The sequence below is a fragment of the Gossypium arboreum genome, chromosome 5, assembly GCF_025698485.1.
Source record: "Gossypium arboreum isolate Shixiya-1 chromosome 5, ASM2569848v2, whole genome shotgun sequence".
In the NCBI taxonomy this organism is placed as follows: Eukaryota; Viridiplantae; Streptophyta; class Magnoliopsida; order Malvales; family Malvaceae; genus Gossypium; species Gossypium arboreum.
In genome coordinates, this window is record NC_069074.1 from 17,858,763 (window position 1) to 17,875,524 (window position 16,762).

The 16,762-nt window shown below is 30.3% G+C and overlaps 2 protein-coding genes across 2 annotated transcripts; both read right to left on the reverse strand.

Annotated features, from left to right (window-relative positions):
• Positions 1–1,203: 1,203 nt before the first annotated feature.
• Positions 1,204–8,167, reverse strand: LOC108471485 (protein NRT1/ PTR FAMILY 4.6-like). The gene is made up of 4 exons (XM_017773098.2): positions 7,950–8,167; positions 2,471–2,905; positions 2,265–2,383; positions 1,204–2,187 (listed from the first exon to the last, which is right to left on the reverse strand). The coding sequence occupies exons 1-4, from the start codon at positions 8,163–8,165 to the stop codon at positions 1,326–1,328; spliced, it is 1,632 nt and encodes a 543-aa protein (XP_017628587.1). The 5' UTR covers positions 8,166–8,167; the 3' UTR covers positions 1,204–1,325.
• Positions 8,168–10,844: 2,677 nt separating this feature from the next.
• LOC108473331 (protein NRT1/ PTR FAMILY 4.5-like) lies at positions 10,845–14,253 on the reverse strand. The gene is made up of 6 exons (XM_017774822.2): positions 14,137–14,253; positions 13,911–13,989; positions 13,584–13,801; positions 12,130–12,564; positions 11,938–12,050; positions 10,845–11,851 (listed from the first exon to the last, which is right to left on the reverse strand). Exons 1-6 carry the CDS (start codon positions 14,137–14,139, stop codon positions 10,978–10,980), a joined length of 1,722 nt encoding a protein of 573 aa, XP_017630311.1. The 5' UTR covers positions 14,140–14,253; the 3' UTR covers positions 10,845–10,977.
• Positions 14,254–16,762: the final 2,509 nt, after the last annotated feature.

Sequence of the window (16,762 nt, forward strand, 5' to 3'; positions counted from 1 at the left end):
TATTTTTATACAATTTTTAATGATTTTTCAAATTCAAAACAGGGGAATCCAAAATCATTCTGACCTTGTCTCACAAAATTTATTATATCTCATAATTTACAATTCCATTGCTCACACCGTTTCTTCTATGAGAAGCTAGACTCAACAAAATTTAATTTCATATTTTATTTAACATCTAATTTGATTTCCAAAATTTTTGGTGATTTTTCAAATTTAGACCACTACTGCTATCTAAAACTATTTTAATGCAAAATATTAATTACCAAATTTATAACACTCTCATTCCATTTCTCTATAATATTTCCCTTCACTCTCTTATTTATCTTCACTAACATATCAAGAAAATAAAGCCTTATATAAGAAAACTCTACTATAACATCGTTTCCATGCTTTTTCAATAATATCAAACATTAAAATATATTGAAATCTTGATGTTCTTTCCTTGTTCTATTGATTTCAGTCTTTAACTTGTTTCTCTCTCTCCTCCAGCTTCTATTTCTTGAATCTAACTTGATATTCTAGCTCCCCATAGTCTCATTGTTATCTTTCTCTCTTGATGGCTATGGAAACTCTTTTGATTTCTAGATGAAAATGGTGGATTTTTTATGAAATGACCAAATTGTAAAGAAAACCAAACTTTCTTTCTTTCTCTCTTTTTCTCACGTTGATGCATGGGAAAGATGAAGAGATTTCTTCATCTTTATTTCCTTATATATTACATGAAATAATAATAAAATAATAATAAAATATAATTTAAAAAAATCAAATTAAAATATTAATAAACTAATATTTATTTAATTAATCTAAAATATCTTCACATCATCATTGCTTTTTAGATTTCTCTCTCCTTCTAATTGACCATTTTGCCCTTTATGATCTTTTAAAATTCCATCCTTGAGTCATCATTTAATTTTGTATAATTATATTTAGTCCCTCACAATTTTTCACTTATTCAATTTGGTCCTAATTCATCCATTTTTCTTAGTTTCTAGATCATTTCAGCCTTAAAATATTTACACTATTGGTCCTTTAACTTTTTCATATTTATGTTTTAACCCCTCAAATTTTGATTATTTACTCTTGTGTAACAAAAATTTTCTCACTTTTACGATTTAGTCCTTTCTTAAATTAATATATCATAATATACTTCCCAATGTTGACATAACTCAAAATTTCCCTTTTGTCACTTTATTTCCTTATTTTACTATATTAAGGACTATAAAAATTTTCGAGGTATTACAATATAGATCTTATTCATGTGATTCACTTATTATTACATCAATATCATTGATGGTAAAATCTTTAAGTAGTAGCCTCTTGAGACCTTAATTAGCAGCAAAACCATGAATAGAAATTTCTTCTTGTTTCGTTTCCTTCACGTTCTTGTACTTGTACCAAGATGCACACACCAAATAAATGACGAAGTTAACAGCACTTAACCCTGATAATAACCAATAGAAGTAGTTCAATTGGTCTCTGTTGAGGTTGTTTGAAGCCAACCAACCCCCGCTGGCCTTGTTTACCACCTCCACCACTATCGAGCTTATAAAATACCCAAATGCTAGTGAAAACCAGGAGAGGGCTGTGCTTGTTCCTTTCATTCCTGCTGAGCTCTCCGCATGGTAGAACTCTAGCAGCCCTACCAATGTGAACATATCAGACAACCCAAACACGGCAAATTGGAATCCAAGCCAAAACACACTCATTGGCAGTGGCTCATTAGAATCTACCATGTTGTGCTTAACAGCCACAGATTTACGTTTGTTTTCCATCACACCAGAAATTGCCATGGAAATTGTTGAAAGCACCAATCCAACTCCAATCCGCTGAAGATGCCGGATTCCTGTTGAAATTCCTGTTATTCTTCGGGCTAGTGGAACGAAAATGCGTTCATAAATCGGAATGAAAATGAGGTTGAATCCTAGGGGAATGACAGGAAGGGAGGAAGCAGGGATTTCAAAACCAAATATATGAGTGTCCAATGTCATGCTTTGTTGTATGGAGAATGTTTGGAGTTGAGCCAAACAAGTATTTATGAAAACTGTGCTGAATACGATGGGAAGCATGCGCAGCAAGATCTTGGTTTCTTCAACTTGGGTCACCGTACTAAGCCTCCAAGGTCCTGGAGTCATTGCTGCTGATGTACCCCAAGTGGTCAAATCATGAACTGCTGCTCGATCTAAGAATCTGTATATTTTGTTAATCTATTCAGGTTAAGGCTAGTTTTTCAACGAATGAAACATGCTAAATTATAAAATGTGTACCTAAACTGATTGGTTCTCTGAAGAGTTTCATTTTGTGTTCCTTTGTCATAAACCTCATAAAGTTCATCTTCCTTTCTTGGTATTGGAAGGTATCGGTTGCAGATGGATGCAGTAAGTACCTTCAAATAGCAAAATAGAGGCCATGATTCACTTGGAAAATAAAATTACTACTATTTATTATGATGGAAAATTAGAAATAGACTTACCCGTAGGATTCGAATTATGGGGCTTCCTTTAAGTGCATTATCCCTATAAAATGGCTTGCCAATGCAAACCAACACAATTGCAAACAAGACTACTATGGTGCACACTCCAAAACCCCAGTCCCAACCTTTTTTAGAACTTATCCACACTACGAAAGTGACTCCAACTATAGATCCACCCGTCAGGCTAAACATGAACCAATTGAAAAAGCTTGAAAGTTGCACAGCCTCTTTAGGGTCCTTGCTGTCGAACTGGTCAGCTCCCAATAGTGGCAAAGCCGCCTTAACCCCACTGGTTCCTAGCGCTATCAAGTATAGACCTGTGTAAAGAATTGCTGCTTGGCCAGTATTTGCAGCCTCGCATTGTTTTGAAATATCTGTGCAAGGAGTTGGCCTCAGTTGATCGAAATGTGCTTGTACTGTCAATAGGGCATATCCCTTAATATTCAAAAGCATCATGTCAAGTTTTGTCAGATAAGATGATTTTAATTATTGAATTATTTATATCAAGACAAGCTAATATATATATATATATATAATTCTAAATAAACCATGGCTTTAACTATCAACGTTCTAGAAATTGATTGATCATCTATATATAGCCATTGTCAAAATGTGCATTTGTTGTGACATGGAATCCTGACCTAATGCTATGTTTGCGTGAGATGTAGCATGTGGAGCAAGCTGCTCATGGAATGCTCATGTTAATAAAGATAATTTAATCTATTTTGGGTGTTTTAAAATCATAATCATCTTCTTTTCTAGCATTATATCTTCCATGAAAGCATCATATATACATAGTAGTGTTTTAAATATATATATATGTGTGTGTGTGTGATATATATACAGTAAATGAAAGAAAAAATCATCACGCCAATCATCCCACCATTCATAAGCTTTATTAATTATATAATTCAAGCAATTAATCTAATTTCCCATAGTAACAAGGATTGACCTCTCTTTTCCTCGAGTTCTAACACGTAAGAGCAAAATGATAATACATTAAAAAAAGTAAATTACATAGTTGATCATTTAATCATAAAATTTCATATTTTAACATTTTGGTCATTGTCGTTGCATAATTTTATAATTTTAGTCACCAGCCGCTAATTTGTCATAACATACACTCATTTTAGTCACCAAATTTTTATAAGTTTTTATTTTGGTCACTCACTTTATCTCTTTAATTTCCTTTTTTAAGAACTCGTTTTAGTTTTTTTTTCTTTCAATTAAGGAAAACTTGAGTTTTTATAATGAAAATTTTGAGTTAGAAAAACCATGTTATCTTTTTTATTTCTTTTATTTTTCTTTTTAGAATTAATTTTAGTTTTTTCCTAGTAAAAGAAAAAGGAAAAACATGACATTTTATAGGAAACTACCTAAGTTTTGTAGAAAAACTTGAATTTTTACAGAAAAAAGTAGGTTATTTTTTTCATTTCATTTTTAGAATTAACTTTAATTTTTAAAGTAAGAAGGAAAAACTTGGGGTTTTACAGGAAATTATCTGATTTTTATAGGAAAACTTGGATTTTTACTAGGGTTGTTTGAACTAGATTGAATCGATTTGTTGAATCAAGAATCAACTAAGTTCTTGGTTTGGAGAAAGGCATCAAACCAACTGACCTAGAAACCAGTTTGGACTAGTTGAATGTAATGACCCAATTTTTAATGGTACTGAAAAATGCAATTTTGGAACCCCATTTTCGTAAACTGAGTTTGTAAATGTTAAACATTAATATTTAAAAGGGTAATATAAAAATGTATTAAAGTTTGTTCAAGAAATTTAGTCGAATTAATAGTTAATTAAGGTCCAAGGACTAAATTATAAAATTTTAATCGTTATAGAGCTTTAATTGTCAAGAGGCTTGGGGACTTAAATAGCAATTAGAAAAATGTATAAAATGATAATAAATCCATTTTGTAATAGGAAATAGTGGAAGATGACAGAAGATTCCACTAATTCTTGATTAATGATTAATTAATCTGGTTAAAACATGATTAACTTAATTAAACCAAGTTAATTAACATCCAAGCATAGTATAAAAGGGCAAGATAGTTGAGTTTTGTCACCACTTTCTTCCTCTCTACTGTCCAAACCTAAGAAAACAAAGGAGAAAAGGGTTTGTTGCTTCAATCACATTCGACCATCAATATTAAATTGATTCCAAGTCTTTTTCTTGTAATTTTTATAAATTTGGAGTCATGGGAGACTGATTTAGCTAGCACATGTACAATTTGTAAAACTGTTAAAATTTGTGGAAGTTGTCATTATTGATTTCTTGAAGAATTAGGCTTGAAATTGATAGATTTTGAGCTTAGAATATAAAAAGGACTAGATTGTAAAGTTACTTTAGCTTGTTTATTAACTTCATTGCATTAAGGATCAAATTGAATAACTGTAAAACTTATTATAAAATTATGTTAAAAATTGAAAGTTAAGGTCCCTAATGATAATATTGAAATTAGATTTTAATTTGAGGTTTGAAATTGAAAGTTATGACTATCCTGAGTTTAAGGACTAAATTGAATAAAATGAAAAAATTAGGGATATTGAAAAACCAAGTTATATAGGTTCATGCATATCATAACACAAAATGGAGATATTTGGCATTGATTAATGTTATAAAATAATTGTTTAGATCGAGAATTAGATCGAAGTGGAGTCGATAGGGGAAAAGCTAAAATTGCGGATTAAGTCCCTATAGTATCCACTTTATGTGTTTTGAACAGGTAAGTTCATATGAAACTTACCCCTCTATTTTATTTTATATACGAATGAAACTTGAATTTTTACTTATATATTAGAATTGAGTAGAATTAGTGAATTTGACACACATGTCTCAAAATGGACTGAATTGTAAAGTCATAAATATTAGCTACATGGAATTGGTTCAGGATGTAAATGTGAATATTGATTAATTATATGACTCGGAAATGAGAAATTAAATTACATACAAAAATTGGTGTTGACAATTATATGGAAATGATGCCCAAGTGAACTTAGTAAAAGGTTAGGATACGTATGGCATGTCATTAGGGTTATATGCGTGTTTAATTAGGGATTATGCATGTTATTGTGAGATCTAGCATTTGTTGCAGATTCTCGGGTTATACATATCGAAGGTTTAGCCCGAACTGGTAACTTCGATATAATGCCAGCTTGTGTGAGCATTTTTGTTATAATGGCAGCTTGCGTGTACAACATGCTCCCGTGTATTCGAGTTTGTTTTACTATAGTTCCATCGGGTGATATTCAGTTGATTGAAAATGAAAATTAAATTATGGAACAGAAATGAAAGGGTATCTGATGATACTTGATATATGACTGGTTACATGAATTTGTTTAATTTTTGATATTTCTTATGATTCTAGAATATAACTAATGCTTTTGATTGATGATGTTGATATATTTATAGATATGTCATAATGTGCCAAAGGATAGTTAAGTTGGTTGCCAAATAGATTAGTTAATTATGCCTTAATAATCGAGGTATGTTTTAGTTTCAATTTGAATTTACTAAGCATTCCAGATGCTTACCTTAGTTGTTTACTTCCTTGTAGATTTGCACCTCCTGGAATTGCCGAGTCTGATCAACTAGGAAGCACACACTATTTAAAGATGATAATTATATGTTCATTTTGAGTCTAGGCTATGCAGCATGCACATATGGGTCCTAGTATGCTTGTGGTTATTTTGAAGTGGATGGCATCATGTGCTTATAATGAGATTTAATGTTGGATGTATATTTTGGTATATAAACTAATAATACATATTTTGGTTAAGCTTGATAATGTATGAATGATTAATTGACCTTTGAATGGTTTGGTATGTTAAACTATCATTTAGGCCATTTGAATTGAGTAAACTAAACAATGTTGTAGGAATGGTAAGGTTCATGATAAGTATGTTGTGTAATTTAGTATATGTTTTGACTTATTAATGCCAATCTCTTAAATTGGTGGTTTTCAATTGGTAAGATGATTGTGTTGAGTTGGAAATTGAATGCATTTTGGTAGGTTTAGATGTAATACTCATGTATATAGCTAAATGTGAATAATTAGTTGGTAAGGTATTGAATGGTTGATTGATCAATTTATTTGGTTGTTAATTGGTTTAGCTAAATGACCTTATTTTTGTTGAAGATGGGATGAAAACATGTTCGGAATGAACTGACATTACTTAAAAATAGGGGCAATTTTGCGACGAGAGGTCTTTGAAGTCGTGATGTTGTTCGGCAGTGAGTGACGTCATGACAAGGAATCTTAAGGTTGTGGCATCGGTCCTAAACTTTTAAAAACTTTACACTTTGATCTTGCTTCATACTCAGCTTAGCAAAAGAGCTTTATAAGCTTGTGTAAGACCTAGAAATGAACGTGTTACATTTATTGGTATAAGAGTTATGATTTAGTTGATTTTAGGACTGAATTGTAGTGTAAGTAGAGTTTAGAAATATATGCCAGAATAGTTTATGATAGTGTGTAACATTGAATAGATTAAACCAATTTTTTTTATGAATTTTTTTAATAATTTACTTAATCGAATTGACCGGATTAGCGACTTGGTAGTCTGTCCAATCCAACCACCTGTTCGGTTCTAAAAACCTTGATTTGTATAGGGAAAAACCATTTTGTCTTTCTAGTTTCTTTTTTTTTTTAGAATTAATTTTAGTTTTTTCAATAAAAGTGAAAAACATGTGGCTTTATAGAAAATTACTTGGGTTTTTGGAGGAAAATTTTGAGTTTTTACATGGAATTGACTTATATGTGAAAATGTTAGTTTTCATCTCATCAACAATTGAATAACTCAATTCCCTCTAAAAAATTACTAAAGTTAAGTTAATAAAATGAATGTATATAATGACAAATTAATTACGGGTGACTAATATGATAAAAGTATGTAACGAAAGTGCCTATATTACAAACTTTTTTTTATTTTTGATACGCGCCCAAATCAAAGTTGGGTGACCAGTTGTGTAATTTACCTAAAAAAAACCCTCTCAAACTCGTATATATGAAAAGTATTTTAGAGCTGATTGTAGAAACGATAAAATTTTACCTTTGCCAGTTTCATTTAATATCATAAAACATATATAATTTAGTTCTTGTTTGAAACTTATCTTCATGATCATGAAATAACTATTTTATATATATCATATAAATAAGCCATAAATTTGGATATACAGTAAAATTTATGATTGTTATAAAACGCTAATTCTTGAATAATTTAATAATAATTTTGAAGTTAAAAATTTGTTTTAATTCTATCTACTTTTTATATATTTGGAATTTTTCTTCTTTTATTTTCTAGGCCAAAAAGCCCTCGGAATTGGACTTCAAACAGACAGTTGAAATGGTATGAAGCTTTGATTTGCGGCAAGTGATCAGTTTCGTTTGAGAAACAGGAGAATGGGGTTAATCATATAATATTAATGGGGGTGATTCCAATTTCCATGTAAGAGAGTAAGGATGAACAATAACGTACCAACAATTCCAGGAATCCAAACAGGACACAGGTGGTAAATCTTGTCAAATATGTATCAGCAATGACTCCTCCTAAGAGTGCTAGAATGAATGATGTTCCCATGAAGTTTGTAACTGTGTTTACAGATTTGGTCAACCCAAAGTTCATATACCCCATCAAGTATGTCACCAGGCTCACTGCACTTGCAATAAACGCCATGTTCTCCAGCCCTTCCATCCCTGCATATACACATCAATCAATTCTCACAATCGAGTTAATAATAAGCAAATTATTTCATGAAGGTTAGGGCATATCATGGTTAATTACCGTAGACGAAAAGTGCAGCTTTAGTTCCTCCTACTCTTTTGTCCTGCCTTGATAACTGTTTATTATCACCATCTCTACTGATTTCCTGTTGGCAGTGTCACAAGAAAGAAAGTGATGGTTATTAGCAAAAAAATATGATTAAAAAAAAAAGGATGGCGGATGCTTTCAGTTCATGAAGAACGAGAGACATTTACCATTTTGTTCTGAGAGCTTGTAATTTCTTCTTTCTTTGAGGATGCAAAAGAGAAATACAGAAAGAGAACGCTGGTTGTGGGTCAGTGTCTGTCTAGAGGGACATGACACATCAAACCCCTATGAATATATATATATATATATACGTAAAGTACATTTATCCAGCCTTTCCTTCCCTCTCGTATGAACAACCCTTCTTTCCTTGCATAAACTATCAAATTTTAAAATTCAAGTTGGTTCAAAACCTTTAATCAGAGCCTCTACAGACTACATCCATCATTGCAGACACTAATTATTATCACTTGTTTTTTTCTTTTTCCATATAAACTAATCAAAATTTTCTAATAATTAGTAAATCTTAAGAAGATGAACAACAAGGAAACAAGGGGCAGCTAGATGTACGTAGGAAACGGAAAAAAAAAATAATTTTCTGGCTTCTGTTGTGTTCCCTCTCCCAAATCTCAGCACTTACCTGATCTCAGTCTCTCATGAGTAAACTAAACTTCACCTTATTAGTTTGACTCGATGGAAGATACAGGGAGATATTCTAATAGCCGCGAATCTGGATCCAATCCCCACCACCCTCTTTTTTTTTTTTTAAGACTTTCTTAGTACTTTGCTGTGTACTTGTTTCATTTGTTAAATTGTAACCCTCCAATCATCATTTTTGACATTTAAATTACTACCCATTGTTTCCCGCCGCTTATTATTCTTGATCGTGAATCAAGGTTTTGAATGTATATTTACTATAAAAATATTATCCCCAACACTTGGGTGCAGATTGCAGAACTAGGAATAAATGAATACTTACTACAAATTTATCATCTCTACATGTGCTGGCCACCACTTCCTTTTCAACCCCATTTTTTAGGTATTTTACTCTAATATTATGTTTTCTATACCTTCAATAATTCAACAGGTTTTGGTCTTCTGGAAGGGCTTCTTCTTGAATTTCATAATAGGAAAAATGTACCAGCTGGAAACCCTAAACCTAGCTAGGGTTGCCGTTTTTAGTAACATATATCTTTTAAAATACCCACTAATTTGGTGAAGATTACATAAATATATTTGATAATGAACATAGTTTTATAGTGCCGGTAGCATATTTTAATGCAATCGGGCGGGGGAAGGGATCACTTATCCTGTTTCAGAGATTGAAATTTTCTCTCACATTCTTTTAGGGTGGAGAATGATAATTAATCTCCATATAGGGAAGCCATTGTAGGCAACAATATGGATTAATTATGAGCCACTTGATTTCCTTGGAGACGAAGGCATTTAAATTCTCCAAGGTAAATGGTTTTATAATAAAGCCCTAGAACGATGAGATGGGTTACATGGGTAGGCAAGATCCTAAACATGGTGTAACTAAATGCTCACATTGTTGTTATGTTCCATCATGTTCTTTTGTCTGTGTTGTCCCTTTTTATGGTAAAATTTTTTCACATAGAAGTATATTTACTTTTCTAAACCTAAAGCCCAACCTCATCTTTTAGAGGGTTTAGGTAAAAAAATACTTAAGTAGGAAAAATGAGTTAGGACTAGATGATTAGACCCATTTAAAATATTGGTTAGACTTGGACTTTAAATTTTAAAGCCTAAGCTTGGCACAACTTGCTTTTAATATCATAATATATTTTATCGTATCATATCATATAAAAATAACTATAGAATAATATATAATACTACAATATAAACATTAAAAAATATGTTCAATTTCCATATTTAGAATTTTAATAAAAATATAAGATTATCAAATATTAATTTAAATTAGGATTATTTTATTAAAAAATGAAAATGAAAAACTTTAATCATTTACAAATAAATAAACTCAAGTAAAATTAAATTTCATATTTTAAATTCGCCTAACTTGAGAAACACCATACAATGGCCCATCCAACCCATCTACAACTCCAAATCTCTCTCACACAAATGATACTATAGGCTAAACTACACGAGTAGTTACTTAATTATTAGTAAATTTCTTTTTGGTCACCAAATTATGAAAAATTTGCAAAATAATCATCTAACTATTCGATTTTTATTTTAAAACTTCAGTTTTTTTTCTAAAACTAGTATCTTATATTCTAAATTTTTAATAAACATTTTAAATACTAATACAAGGCAATAATATTTACTATTTATTGTTAACATCTTTATTATATAATTTACATATTTTAATAAAAATATAAAATAATTTAATATATTATTATTAATAAGTATATAATAAAATTACAATTTAAATATTGATTCATCAATAATTTTAATTAATATATTGTTATTTAAATAATAACAATTTACAGAACACACAAACAATTTTCATTGATTCTATTTTGATTTTCAAGATTTTTTCCTTTTTCAAAATACATATTATACTTATACTTTTAAGAAGAGATATAGGTTTAAATATTAAAAATGGCATAATAAGAAAGGGCAACCACAAACTTCGAAAATTGATAGTAAAAAGTACACAGAGAATAGAAAAATACAGGTGGATAAGAGTAGAAAATACAACTATAAGCTGGTGCTACTAAACTGCATTTAACATCTCAACTTGCTTTCCCTCAGCATGATTTTTTTCTTTGTAGATTACTTCGACCTTCTTATACCTATACCATGACGCGCAAACCAAATACACACCAAAATTCACCACACTCATCCCTGCCAATAACCAGTAAAAATAGTCGAGTTTGTCTCTGTTCAGATTGTTATTATCCAACCATCCCCCACTCACCTTATTCACCACATCTACCACCACCGAGCTCAAGTAGTAACCAAAAGCCGATGAGCACCACGAAATGGCCGTGCCCAATGATTTCATCCCTGCCGAGCTCTCTTCGTAGAAGAATTGTATGAGGCCCACAAATGTGAACATATCAGCCAACCCAAATATTGAATATTGGTATCCAAGCCAAAGCACATTCATTGGAAGAGGCTGAAGAGAATCCACCATGCCATGCTCACGAGCCACGGATTTGCGTCTCGTTTCGACAATTCCGGCAACCGCCATGGAAATGGCTGACAAAACCAACCCAACTCCGATCCTTTGAAGGTACCGGATTCCGGTTGGGATTCCAGTTATTTTGCGAGCAATAGGTACGAAAACACAGTCATATATGGGGATAAAAATGAACATGAACACTAGGGGAATAACCGGGATGGAGGAACCAGGCATTTTGATACCAAGGACATGAGTATTCATGGTTGTGCTTTGTTGGACGGTAAAAGTTTGGAGTTGAGCTAAACATGTATTCATAAAAACAGTACTAAGTATAATTGGAAGCATCCGAATGATGATCTTTGTTTCTTCAACTTGTGTTACTGTACATATTCTCCAGGGTCTAAGGTTTATTGATGTTGATCCATTGTTGGAGCTATGTTTAATTGCCGCTCTGTCTAAAAATCTGTACGTTCGAATTTGATGGTAAATATAGGCGAAATTTACTTATTATAGTAAAATATATGCACTAAAATCATCAAAATTGGTTACCTGAATTGTTCAGTTCTGGGAAGAATTTCATTATGCACACGTGCAACCTCGTGTAATTCATCTTCTATCCCTGGTTGTGGAAGCTTTCGGTTTCTGATAGCCACCACAAATACCTAATAAAACAGAATAAAGTATTGTTTTAATTATCACTTATGAAGTGTATATCTATATATAGTTTTTGAAACTAATTACCTGTATGATACGAAGGAGAGGGCTTCCTTTGGGAACATTGTTACGATATAGTGACTTTCCCATGCTTAAAACCATAATGGAAACCAAAACAGCTGCCGTGCATAAACCGAACGCCCAGTCCCAACCCTGATTTGTGCTTATCCACACGATGAAAGTCACCCCAATTATGGCTCCAACGGTGAAACTAAGCAAGAACCAGTTGAAAAAGCTTGATCGTTTCGAATCCCTTTCCTCGAATTGGTCAGCTCCCAATGATGGCAAAGCTGCTTTAACCCCACTAGTGCCAAATCCAACGAGGTATAGACCAGTGAAAAGGATCGCAGCCTGGCCGCTGTCAGCGGCCTGACATTGAGTAGTTTGGCTTATTGCAAGACCCTGGCATGGGGGTGGTCTTAGTTGGTGGAAATGAGCTTGTACTGTTAAGGCTGCATATCCCTGCAAATTTAAGCATTAAATCCTACATTTCCATACCAAGAGGATTAAATTTAAAATTCTTTTCGAATAATTAAGTTTTGTTTCTTACTTTTCAAGTATTAACTTGATTTTTTTTCCAATATCACACAATTTAATGAATTTGGTACCTAAACCTCGAACTACAAATGAATATTTAATATTAAAAATGATGATAGTTTTGATTTAGGGCTAGTTTGACAATGCTTTTGAAAAGTGTTGTAGAAAAGTATTGTTGAGAAGTACTTTTGAAAGTTTAATGTAAAATTTGAATATTTAGCATTGCTGTCAAAAAGTGCTTTTGAGGAATAAAATGTTCATTTTAGATATGTTATTATCAAGTAACAAATATGCACTTAAATAATATTTAAATTGTTTAATATTATTATATTTTAGTAAAAATATAAAAAAATATTATAACTTGTTGTTAATATTTTAATATATGAAATATAAATTTTAAATATTTTAAGCAATAAATATTAATTATTTATAAAATTAATTAGAGTATATAAACTATATTTTAAATATTTAAATATAACCATTAAATATATTTTTAAAAATTTATTTTTAATTAATGATTTTAACACATTTGTAATTAAGCACACAAAAAGGGAAAGTATTATGTTATTGGAGGGATGAAAAAGTAATTAAGCATTAAAAGTACTTTTGAGAGAGGAAAAGCTAAAAATTTTAACTTCTCATTTTCAGGAGTACTTTTGAAAAGCTAAAAATTTCAACAAAAAACAACTTGTTTAGCGCAGCTTTTCTTCTAAAAGTACTTTTTTTAAGCACTACAGAACATGCTCTTAGTCAACTATATGACTTTTTTTTTACTAGTTTTATAATGTTGGAGAATATGACGAGAACAAAACATGTCTTGAGGTTAAATTTTAAATTTAATATAACTTATTTATACAACATATTTTTTAAATTTAGAATTTAAATTTCATGCACAATCTTTTGATTATTTTTTATTATGGGCTATTATGAAAAAATATGCTTACCAACAATTCTATGCACCCAAATAGGACACAAGTCTTGAACCTTGACAAATAGGTGTCAGATATGAGCCCTCCAAAGAGTGCTACTAAAAATGAAGTCCCCATGAAATTTGTAAGGGTGTTTGCTGATTTAGTTAGGCTGAAGTTCATGTAGCCATAAAAGTAAGTTACCAGGCTGACGGCATTTGAGATGAATGCCATATTCTCCAGCCCTTCCATGGCTGCCAAGAAAATCACAAACAAATAGGAATCAAAGACATTACAAGACGAGCAAATTTCTAAAATAAAGAAGGAAATGAAAGAGAGAAATTAAAAGAAATGAATGATTACCATAGACAAAAAGTGTTGCCCTGATCCCTCCACGTTTTGGTTCTTGCTTGGCCTGGCCATTAAAAGCCCTTAAAATACCCTGTAAAATAGCATAAGAGACCGATTAGCCTGAATAAAGGAAATGAAACATGTTAAGGGACAATGACAAAAACAAAGAGAGCAAGAATCGAGGGCACAAAATGTGCCTAATCCTCAAGATGTAAAATAATTGGCTCGACCAACTTACCATGTTGCTGGTAAAGAGAGTGTAAAAAGATGGCTACTCCTTAGTGACTCATCAGTTGGTTTGATTTGATAATTATATATAGAGAGGAAGATGATAGTATAAAGTTATAAGTCTAACAAACAGGAAGGGATCATATGTTTTGAACATCTTGTATTGGACTCATCATTTTGTTTCTTCTGAAACCTTTCTCTTTCACAACAACAGTCAACTCTTGTCTTGACTTCTTTTACTATTGGTAGTATTTACTAGGATGATATTTCATGCAGTGGAATCTATAATTTTCAATTTCTTTTTTACTCTTGTGGTTTTTTGTTTGAGGACGACATGGGGAGATAATGGGTGTACGGAAAGAAAAGTGAAATGAATTAAAATAGGAGAGTTTATTATTTTTATTTTATTTTTTAACTCTATTTTTTTCTCCTAAAAATTTTCATATTTTCACTATATAAGCATTTAGATATCTTTTAGCTAGCAAGGAATTTGTGAATACAATTGCATCAACCCAATGAAATTACTCATCAATTTTTTGCATGTTCCATGATAAAACTAGAAAGCGTTTTTGAACGAAGTCTCGTGATGTGAAAGAAAAAACTTATAAAAACGTACAAAACATGGCGTCGGTTCTAAATTAGGTAAACTTTATAAATAGTCACCCAAATATTATTATATTTCTATTTTGATTACTCAATTTTGAAATTTTTTGTTTTAGTCATTAATGTTATCAGTATTTAATATTTTGATCACTACTCATCTATTCAATTATTAATGGAGTGCCAACTTGCCCATTTTTCATTGCCGTAATAATAAATTTAGCTTTTCAATATTTATAGATTCTATTAATTTGATCTCAATTCTAAAAATTTTAATAAATTTAACTCTCAACTTTACACATTATGTCAAATTTAATCTTGATTCGTAAAATTTTAAATATTTAAAATTTCAAAATAAATATTTAAAATTTTAAAAAATAAAAATATTTAAAATTTATTTTCGATAAAAATACATAAAAATTATAAACAACCCATTTTTCTATTTTTTCTAACATCACATTGATTTATGAAAATAATAAATTTATAAATAAAATATTTTTTTAAAATCCACAATCAAAACATAAACCATATTCAAAACTTTCTCTCTTTTTTTGTTTTATTTTATAAATAATAATAATTTATTTATTATGCATCTGGACTTATTCTTTAATTTTTGTCAAATTTCTCAAATGTTGGGTATTGTTTTCATCTGCAAACACTAGCACCAATAACCTTGCTTTGAACTCCTTGATTTTTACATATTCCATCCTTGTACCATGCAACTAGGAATTAGTTGTTGAGTTGTCGATATGGCCTTCTAATTACTAGGTCTCCAAGACCTCATGCCACTTGTATATCTCAGTCAGACCCCTACCTTAAGCACAACAAACTCGTTCTTGATTATTATCATCTTTTTCAACCTCAGGTTGAAAATTTTATTTATTTATAAATATTTTTATGTTTTTGTATGTATTTTTATAAAATCTTATGTATTTGATCGAAAATAAACATTTAAATATTTTTAATTTTTTAAATTTTAAATTTTCAAAAATTAATGCTAAATTGACATCATGTGTAAAGTTGAGGTGTAAATCTGTTGAATTTTTTAGAATTAGAATCAATTTGATAAAATCCATAAACATTGGAGGACTAAATTTATTATTATGTTAATAAAAAAAAGTTAAATCAATATTTCATTAGTGATTTAACGAATAAGTGACCAAAATATTAACTTTTAGATAATATCAATGACTAAAATTAAAAATTTTAAACTAAGATAACCAAAACAAAAATACACTAATATTAGAATCACTATTTTATAAACTTTACCCTAAACAATTTTGGGCACAGTGAAGTTTCGTCCGTTCCAAACTTGCCGCAGCCTAACACGACTTTGGGGCACAGTCAAGTTTCACCCGTTCCAATTTTGCCGCAGCCTAACACTGAATTCTCTTTTTTATTTTTGAAAGGGCAGCCTAACACGGACAAAACTAGTTTTAGTGGTATACCATTAATTTGATTATTTTATATTCATCATCCAATTAATCTTGTGGGAGTTTAACACATTTATTTTTATATTTTTATGGTTGATGTTTGATGTTGGAAGTTTATTTATAAATATTTTTCTTTAATTCCTTACATTATAATACTGCGTTTAATAAGAGTATTATTTTTATATATGTTTTAATATATGGATTAGTAATAAATTAATTTAATTTATAATATTTAGTCATTTTATGACTTATTTTTAGTAATTTTTTATTTATTTTAATAAAAGTATTATTTTATAAGAATTATTATTTATTTTTAAAATTTAAAATTTAAGATATATTAATTATTTTTATTTTATATCTAATTATTGTATAACATATTATTTCATCAAAATAATCATACCTAATCAGACTTTTCAATTTTTCAATTAAAAAATAGCAGCGGTTGTTTAGAGTAGCTTGCATATCAAATGTAGAATATGTTATTAAATTTATTTATTTTATTCTATGTTTACCCGTTTGAATAAACCATAGACATATCTTATTAGTACAATTTCACAAGATTTTAATGAATTTTTATACAATTAAGCGGAAAATAATAAAGAG

Coding starts and splice junctions, on each gene's coding strand:
- LOC108471485 (XM_017773098.2), bottom strand. CDS start 8,165: ATGGAAGGGCTGGAGAACATGGCGTTTATTGCAAGTGCAGTGAGCCTG. Junction 2,906..7,949: donor TTGGATTCCTGGAATTGTTG/GTACGTTATTGT, acceptor TTGAATATTAAG/GGATATGCCCTATTGACAGT. Junction 2,384..2,470: donor CCATAATTCGAATCCTACGG/GTAAGTCTATTT, acceptor TGCTATTTGAAG/GTACTTACTGCATCCATCTG.
- LOC108473331 (XM_017774822.2), bottom strand. Junction 12,565..13,583: donor TTGGGTGCATAGAATTGTTG/GTAAGCATATTT, acceptor TTAAATTTGCAG/GGATATGCAGCCTTAACAGT. Junction 11,852..11,937: donor CCCAGAACTGAACAATTCAG/GTAACCAATTTT, acceptor TCGAACGTACAG/ATTTTTAGACAGAGCGGCAA.